At 33.3% G+C, this 9,518-nt stretch overlaps 1 protein-coding gene and 1 long non-coding RNA gene across 3 annotated transcripts in view; one reads left to right on the top strand and one right to left on the bottom strand.

The window, feature by feature from the left end:
* Nucleotides 1-2,265, bottom strand: part of LOC136069408 (protein neprosin-like) — a 9,286-nt gene extending 7,021 nt beyond the window's left edge. Inside the window, exons 1-2 of the mRNA XM_065777911.1 lie at nt 2,261-2,265; nt 2,000-2,144 (exon numbers count right to left, since the gene is read on the bottom strand). Of these exons, the coding sequence (XP_065633983.1) occupies nt 2,000-2,144; nt 2,261-2,265 (150 nt within the window). The remainder of the gene's footprint in view (nt 1-1,999; nt 2,145-2,260) is intronic.
* Nucleotides 2,266-3,768: 1,503 nt separating this feature from the next.
* LOC136069406 (uncharacterized) lies at nt 3,769-8,461 on the top strand. Of its 2 annotated transcripts, none has more exons than XR_010630639.1 (5): nt 3,769-3,904; nt 4,031-4,226; nt 4,431-4,527; nt 5,379-5,508; nt 8,020-8,461. It is a non-coding gene; the product is annotated as an uncharacterized LOC136069406 (long non-coding RNA). The 2 variants fall into 2 exon arrangements; XR_010630638.1 differs by having other exon boundaries at nt 5,374-5,508.
* The last annotated feature ends 1,057 nt before the right edge of the window (nt 8,462-9,518 follow it).

Genomic DNA, 9,518 nt, shown 5'->3' with positions numbered 1-9,518 from the left:
TATCGACATCTCTATCCGCCATCTATGATTTCCAACACTCTAGTTAAGAGTTGATACGAGGCGTAGAGTACTCCATTACTCCTCGGTAGTGGCTGATGCTCTAGGGGTACCTTTGTCCAGCATCCTGTCTATCCTTATGCTGAGTCTCCCGAGATTAGCGATGTTTTGTCGTACGTCACTGGTACTGCTGTCCAGTGGGGTTCTGATCCTCGGATCACTTCTGCTGAGCTCTCCGGGTACACTATCTGTTCTTTAGGATAGCTTGTCATTCGATCTGGCCTATTCCCATGTTCACACCATTCCTCTTGAGAGGTGTGTATTTCTGTACGCTCTTATACTGATGCTCCTATTAGTTTTCCCCATCTTTTTCTTCGTTCTTTGAACGAAGTTTATAGGAGTTCATCTACTGCTCATGCTCTTGTTCATCCTATTTCATTCATAGGATTCTTCTCTATCTTGACTGTAGTGGCTTTCCTTCCTCTGAGCCCGTTCATGTGATAGCTCCTATAGGTGCGTCTTTTCTTAGACTGAGGCCGCTCATCTTCGAGCTGGTTCTAAACACCCTAGATCTGAGCTCTAGTAGCGCACCTTCCTTCTTCTTCTGCAGGTTTGCCGGTGAGGATATTCCAGTTGGTGATGATGCTGCTGCTGCTGTGTTCTCCACTCCTTCGGCCGACTTTGATGTTCGTCGTACTTTGGAGACTGTCATGACTGTTCAGTAGCTCATGGTCAGATTTTGGTGACTTGCTGGATGAGATTCGTGCTCTCCGAGCTGATTTTGCGCGTCTTCATTCACCCTCACCACCTCCTTTTGATGGCGACTTGTGATTGCCCTTTGGCATTCCGTCACAAAAAGGGGGAGTGGAGTTTTGACTTGTGTAGAGTTTTTGTAGTTAGGGGAGATTTTTTTTTTTAGAGGAGCTTGTGGAGTTTTAGATTGTATCTATGTGCTTCACTTTGTATATCATTTTTTTGGGATATTCATGTTAGGGGAGTAACATTGATTGATATACATTTTTATTATTGATTCTTGTTGCTTGTGTTTCACTGCGTATTGATTTATATTTATGAGTTGATCATTCATATATGTCTTTATTTTGAATTATGTGAATCTTACAAGAATGTTATACCTGTTGTTTTACTCTTTACTCTCACACATGCGTTTATGCGTTTGTTGAGTATTTCAGGATTATACAGGTTGATTCAACTAAGCTGCTGTCTACACTTGCAACTATGGATAGTAGTTAGGCTGAATTGAATTTTATGAGCATTTTGTAAAGCTTTTTATTTGTAAAACTTTGAGCTGTTAATTAGGTTTGTCACGGATTGCCAAGGGGAGTTTGTTAGGTTCTAAGGTCTTAGGATTTTATGTATTTAGAACTCTAATTTGTAATGTTGGCAAACCATGATCAAAACATTGTATTTAGTCTTATTTAGACTTGCTCAAAGTTGGTTTAATATTGTAAAGTTGGAATCGAGTGGCTGCAGAAGTACTTGGGACTTTCGGCCTGGCTCGATCGATCGAAGAATAGACTCGATCGATCGAAAATCGCACAGGTGAATTTTCTGCAGAATTTCCAACTCAGCCCTACTTCATTAAACGTTTAGGGTTTTATGTTTTTACCCTAGGTATATAACAAAACCCTAGCCACGTTTTTGAAGGTTGTCCATATTGTATTGTTGCATACATTGCTGTTTTGTGTGAATCTCTTGTGAGATCTTTGAGGAGCTTTCCTTTACAAAAACTTAGGGTTTTCATGGTAGAGATGATTTCAAATCTTTGAAGATCATTACTGTTGCAACCATTGGAACTTAAAAGAAAGCAAGCGGGAGCTTGTAGCTGATTAGGAATTCAAGAAAGAAGTAGTCCGTGGATTCGGAGCTTGCGCGTGGTCGTGTCAGGAAGTTCTACTGGGTGGTAGCATTATAAAAAAAAAAAAAAAAAAAAAAAAAAAAAAAAAAAAAAAAAAAAAAAAAAACCTTACTTAGTGAAACTTACCTTCCATCCAGCTTCGATAGTGTTTAATTCTTCATCAGGACCTGCTAAAACCCATATTTGAGCAAGACTAAATTCTCCATCATCAACGACAGGGTTCCATACATTTAATGATGCACGTGCGCCATAGATTTCGCCAACCCCGAAACTAACAATGGCATGCCAGTTCAAAATAGAGTAATTCGAGTGTAATTAGTTTAAAGCGTACGGTGCATCTTGATTATATATGTACAACTATCACGACATTTGACAAAAATGATATACCTCATGATTACTGATATCATAAAAGCTATGATTAAGTTGTGTTCTACGTGGTATCCATTTGACACCACGAGTGTATTCATCTTCTTGTGTTCGTCTTATGGGGACTGTTCCTTCTAATAGCTCAGCTTGATATGAATTCTCTTTTGGACTGCTTGGGATTGAGTTGGGTTTCATCTGATCAACCAAAGTCAAATTACTAGTTTTAATCCTTAGCAATCATAATAAAAAGCTAAAGCAAAGAATCATATATATGACCTAAGAAATAAGAAATTGCAAATGTGGAGTTACTACTTCTCTTCAGCTTCAGCTTTAATTTTCTTTATTTATTATTTCGTTTCTTTTCTTTTTTAATAATCTCGCCCCCATAACTTATATCAAAGTAGTGAAAAATATATATATAAAGGAAACAGTTAACTATCTGATTTTTTTCATCCTTAATATTTAGCAAGGATGGCTATTTTACAAGAGAACTATAAAAAAAGGCAAGATGAATTGTGTATGATATGCAAATGCATGTAAAATTATGGATTTTCTTTTTCTTTTCTTTTCTTTAGGGAGTTGGGGGTGGTGGGGAAATAGTGGCAAATTCACCACAATACCATGGTTTTGAAACCTAGTTTGTTCAAAGGACTGACAAAGTGAAAGGTTTAAGATTTTTGATGTTGGACTAAGATTCAACCAAAGTCAAACCATAACATATTATTTATTTTTTAATAAATTAATTCATAAATTGCCTTTATATATAATAATTTTCCAATTTGGATTAACACAAAGCTTGTGGCCCAATGGTTGCCACACCAAACATGCATATCTACTAAAAGAATGCAATTTCAAGCTAAAAACATTTGATAGACTGAAATAGACCTTGTTGTTTGATTGTGTTTTCATTATTAGGAATAGTTATTCATTAAAATAACGTATAATTATTCCTTATCAAAAGCTCTAGATTCCAAAAAGCCATTGTTTAGTTGACACACTGTGAATTCTACCACTTGCTGTAGTCTATAATTGTTTACTACCCATGAATAAGGATATTAGATTGGCATATTTTCTAAAACACCAGTAATATTTGTCGCTAATTTTTACAATCAATTTTTTCTGCTTTATTGTCGCTGCTTTAGCCATGATAGTAAATCTCAAAATTTGAGCACAATGCTTCGGTGATATTATATTACTTTTAAAAATCATGATGAGTTACAGAGATATTGGAAAGTATGCTTTCATTCTACCAATCAATCAATCAATATCCATATATATATAATAGACGAAGCTGAGAGAAAGTGAGTGCCTACAATTAAGGTCGTGTTGACAAATCAGAAAAGTGACGTCACTTTAAAAAACGATACTTTATGTTGATTTGCAAGAGTAATACCGTTTAACAGTGATGGTGTATATATTAAAAAAAAAAAAAAAAACGTTACAAGTAAAAAAACCCTAGCATCTTCTCATCAGATTCTTATTACCATTTTCTCTCTCATAAAAAAAACCCAGCGATACTGTGAAAGAAGAAAAAGGAAGGAGGAAAAAAAAAAAAAAAACTAATCGGTCTCTTCACATCAAACTCTTCAAGGAGGAAAAAAAAAAACTTGCGCCACCCTGGAGATTCGTTTGACCGGCCATCGTCATCCCTTTTGAGTTTTACAGGTATGTTCTTCGCTCTCTCCCTCTCTTTCTCTCCATGATTTTTTGATGTTTTGATTCGGTTTTGAAACTTCTGTGTGATTTCGGGATAAGTTTCCCCTGTTTCCGTTAATTCGCAGAATATTGTAGATCTGTTTTGCGATTAAAACCCTAGCGATCTCTTCTCTTTAGACTCTGCGAACCAGTGGATATTCGTACGACCGACCACCGCTATATCCTGCCAGACTTAGACCATCACAGTCGGAATCTGTCAAAGCTAAATACGATCAAACGTCACAAAGGTTTTGAGATATGGAGTTAGAGATCGGTGCTATTCCGGCGAAAGGTACGCATCAATTCTGTGTTCATTCTTCTCCTTTTGGTGCTTTGTTGTGAAAATTGATTCTTACGGCATGAACAAGAATGCAGAACCCTAGAATATTGATTCTTCAAATTTCTGCATTAATTTTCCTGCATAATTTTGTTTTAGATAATTTTATATATAATTTTATATGGGTACAAACTTGATTCGTAAAAGCTATGGCTACAGATGCACATCAAGCCGAATGTGAATGAAGAGATGAAGGCGGAGACGGGAGTCAAGTAAACGAATGAGGATTCGGTTAAGGATGAGAAGATTGAGGGGGGTTAGCATAATGTTTTTTTTTCCTCTTAATCAAAGATTGTTTCTGTCGGTAGTTTATGCAATTCCTAGTTCATTGTTTACCACAGTTGCTTTTCCTATTCAAATACTATTACTTCAATTGCATAGTTAATTGATGGGGTAATGCTCTTTCTTTGGGTGCTCTTTCTTTGTATGTTTTTCCTTTGCATATATAACCTTTGGCTTCCTATTTGCTTTCTAATGTATTCTGTGTTTTTTTTTTTTTTTTTTAATTGAAATGTCTTTCATTAATGTTTCCTTTACCTTTTTGCTTTCTCTATTTCTTATTGTGTTGATTATAGGGTTTTGATTGAGGCATTTGGGTTAAATATGGTTTTGATAAAGGTATTTTGGTTATAATTTGTTTTTGCTTAGCTTTGGTTTTGGTTTGGATATTTGGATGATATTTTTTTGAGGGTAATTTTGCAATCATCGTAGAAAGCAGACTGAATCAATATTGGATAGTGTCTTTTTCTTTTTTGTTAGATTTCTGATTCAATATCTTGATTTCTCTGTTTGTGTTTGGCTTTTGGTAGGCATCCGGATTGGAATATATATTGACTTTATATGTATGGCATTGAAAATTTCATTGTAATGTGTCATCTGTGGAATGATAAGGAAGTGGGCAATGATTATGATCATTGGCAAAGACAATTGTGAAGCAAGCTTTAGACCTTTAGATTTGTTTTATTAATGTTCTCCAGATTTTTTGCTTTCTTACTCTTTTTTCATGCTTGATCTGTTCTTTTTTCCCCCCTATGTATGATGCTTTTATTAGATTTTTTTTTTTCCGCTATTTATCTGTCATTGGTTTTCCATCTGTGTATAGAGCAGAAAGTAGAAAAGGTGATGAGAGAATCAAAAGCATGTCCATCAAAGGATGTAATTTCACCATGATTGGTTGGAGATTTGGAGTTGACGGAATACCTCTTCACTCTCTTTAAAGCAATCTTCACTAACACAGGTTTTATTTCTTCTTCACCTTTCTTATATGAGACACTTTGTAATTTTTCCTATTTGTTTTTGGACTTCTATTACTTCTGTTAAATACCTTTTCATGTTGATCTCATTTTAAAATAATTTTTTATGCCATTTTTTAGTGTATACTGCCATGATCAGCATGAAGATTAGTTTTCTGGTGTTTATTAATTATATGTTATTGAATCACACTTAGTACATAATACCTCTTTGGCCTTCAAATAGTGGCATGCATTGATTTCACAACCGATATAGTTTATGTATAATGTTTTTCTTAATTTTTTTTTGGAGAAAGATTGTTTATCTTAATTGATTGCGCCTTGAATTTTACATATGCTGTAATTGTTAGATTACCAAAATCTTCAATTTTTTTTCCTGACTTTAAATTCAGTTACTTCTTCATTCTGCAGCCTTTGAAATGATTTGGTTTTGCTTGGAATGTTTGGATTTATTTTTTGGGGTACTCCAGACTTATAATTCAAATGCTAAGATATTTAGTTTGTTTTAATACTTGGGCTGCTAATTAATATACAACAGATTTATCTTAACTGAGTTAACAGTGTTTGCTCGACTGTTGGCTGAGTTTTATAGCATGATATGTGTTTGACAAAATTTCTTATGGACTTGCATTTTAATTCTTTAGAATTATGTTGTTCAGAAAATATATACCTGCAAAAAAAATCCTCACTTTTAATACCATTAAGATGATTGCACTATAGACTCAGACGTATTAAAAGATGATAGCATTATTGACTCATAAAATAGACGCCTACAAAAGAGAAGGCCAAGGATGGCCCATAGCTGTATGATGCCAGTTACTATCTCTTCAATCCATGGATTTTTTTCTCTGTTTTGTTTTTTTGGTAACATGTTTGAAATATTCCTAGAGAAATGCCTCTAGACCATAACCATCACCTTATACTTTGTAGGGCTGGAGTTGCCATTGTTCACAAAGGTCATTGATCTGCTTATTTACTTTGATTTTAAGGAAACATTTAAAATATAAATGAAAACAAACCAATAGTAGTTTTACATAAATAAATTTTCAGAGTAAACATACTAGAATTGAGATACTTACTTCAATGCTTTTGACTGGCTTAGTATAGGGGGATCTCTTGGGTTCTGTACGTCTAAATATTGTAGTGCTCTTTATACTTAAACTCACATGACTGAATTTAAATATATAACTAAAGGAACTTATTGTGCATTTTTCATTCTTTAAGAGATTTTTCATGTTGATGATCATGGCATGTATTGGTTTGGGGAAAAAATATAGTTGCACTTTTAATGGTTTTCAGCTTATTATGAATATAATTTAGTATAAATGTGTCCACATCTTTATTTGATTAATCTTCAGTTGCATAAGAAAGTTAAGCTTAAAGTATGTAATATGGATATGTTTTGCACATTCTGATGAATCATTTTCCTTAAATGTCAAACATTGTAAGAAACAAAAAAAAAAATTTGTTGTAGGAAAACCAAAGGCTGCCAACTCCATCAACAATCAAAAAAATAGAAGTAGCAGAAAGTTTAACTAATAATTCTCCATTTGCTTCCCTCATAATTGTTGAAGCTCTAAAATGGCATCCCAAATGCTTCACAAAGAATTAATAACTTATCTTTCCTTTTTTTTTTTCTTGAAGGAAACATATATTTTATTGCAATTGAATCAAGGATAAATTGTTGTTGGACAAAGCTTCATCCATCCACACTATCAAATTCGTCACAAATTGGGCATTTCTAGCCACCGTATGATTTTCCATGTTAACTTCTCTTTTTACAACAAAAACTTCAAAGTGCTCAAAGTTGTTCAGTAATGGTCTTACCTCCTCAATAATGTTTCTAACCATGTTGATCAATATCCATATGGATATGTAGTTGAATCACCTTCTAAAATATAAGCATTTTTTTGTTCTTCATGAGCAAAATTCCAGCAACCCACAGCCACCAGCTCAACTTCTAGAGGATCTTCAAATTGTCTATATTTTTTTAATGCATAGCACTTGTCATTGGAAGAAACACTGAATTTTAGATAATGGCACACATTATTGTAAAAGTTTTAAATTTTATACCCAAATTTGCGGCTAAAATATGATTAAGGCTTTGGTCATTAATTTCCTTTGAATCACTATTTGTGCATGATTTTTTTTTGAAGATACAATTACATGGTACTATACTTAGTGTCCCTTTGTTTTGCGCGGCTGGCGTTTTAGGCGTTTGGAGAGTTTATTGTTGTTTATCAATTTTGGCTGAAGAGTTTACTGGGTATAAAAGGAATTGCATTTTCTTCAATGATCTAAATGAAACTCATGTTTTCAACTTGAAAGATAGTAGCTTTGGAGATTTACAGAATATCTATCCAGCTTGGTCTCTATTTTATTATATTTTCTCTTTGACACTTGATTTTCTGTCATCTTTAACAACATGATAAAATGATTAAAATAAATACATTTTCCCCTTTTGTTCTGAATCTGTATTGAGTCATTTTGGTGAATAGGTACAATTTTGCTGCTGGCAAAACGCATCCATCCGAGTCTTTAACACCAGTTGATGATGCCCAGTCTGTTTCACCTACACTGATTTAATTAAAATCTGCCATTTTAGGATTTCAAGGGAGTCTATTACCTCCACAAGCAGCATTTTCTTCAGTTGAAATTGAATGTTACAGTTTTTTTTTTTTTTTCTCCTTTGATTTGGTTATGAACTAAGAAATATGAGTTAGTTTTGATTTAAGCTTTTTGGTTGGGTTAGTTGTATAGTGAAAAGGCATGTTTGTTTTATTTCAATGTAATTTATCAGGCTTCTCCATAAATACCACCAAAGTTCAAAATGTGAAGTTGTATTTCTATTGTACATTTTTATTATTTGCTGTCATTTTTAACAGGATGATCAAATGATTAAAATAAATACATTTTCCCCTTTTGTTCTGTTGCTGAAAAGTGAGAAGTATGATGTGTTGAGGTTTGAGTACAAAGTAGATTTACCTGCTAGGCTGACCATTATTTTAATTTATGTGTGTTTGGCGATTTGCATAAGCTCATTAGATTATTGGATAAAGTCATTTTGGTGAATAGGTATAGTTTTGCTGCTGGCAAAATGCATCCATTCGGATCTTCAACACCAGTTGATGGTGTCCACTCTGTTTCACCTGCACTAATTCGATCAAAATCTGCCATTTTAAGATCTCAAAGGAGTCTATTACCTCTACAAGCAGCATTTTCTATAGTTGAAATTGAATGATAAAGTTTTTTTTTTTTTTTTTTTGGATTATGAACTAAGAAATATGAGTTAGTTTTTAGTATTTTGGTTGGGTTGGTTTTGATTTAAGCTTTTTGGTTGGGTTAGTTGTATACTGAAAAGGAATGTTTGTTTTATTTCAATGAAATTTGTTAGGATCCTTCGTAAATACCACCAAAGTATGGGTCCACCAAAGTATGGGTTGTGATGATTGAGAATCTTTAGAATGCATAGTAATAATTTCTTACAAACTTTGCAACAAATTTTTTCATTAAAAATTGATTTTATTAGCCAAATTTCTCTTCTACTTATGAGATTTCAAATGACCCCGCGCATTGCGTGGGTTAAACGCTAGTATATATAAAAACAAAGACCTTATGTGCTAGAGCATGAGGTTTTACCAAGTGGCACATTGTATGATTTTCTCTTTTTTTTTTTTTTTTTTTTTTTTTTTTTTTTTTTTTTTTTTTTTTTTTTTTTTTTTTTTCATTTGGGCTTCCATCTCATCTAAATTTAGCAGTTATATCAAAATATTAAGTAATGACATATGCATTTATTTTGATGCATTGATAAAATTCAAAGAATTTTTATATATTTATAATTTGACATGCTTTGGATAGATACAAGTGGATCTAAAAAGTTGTGTGAAAGATAGGTGAAAGTTCAATATTTGTCTAAAACACCCTTGAACGTTTAGACCCCTAATTATAAAATATCAATTCAAGCTTATAATCAAACAATTAATGTGCGGAACATGAA

This window comes from Quercus suber, unplaced genomic scaffold, assembly GCF_002906115.3.
Source record: "Quercus suber isolate HL8 unplaced genomic scaffold, Cork oak 2.0 scaffold_168, whole genome shotgun sequence".
NCBI lineage: Eukaryota > Viridiplantae > Streptophyta > Magnoliopsida > Fagales > Fagaceae > Quercus > Quercus suber.
Note: the sequence above shows the minus strand (reverse complement) of the source record. Positions and strands in the feature narration are given on the sequence as shown.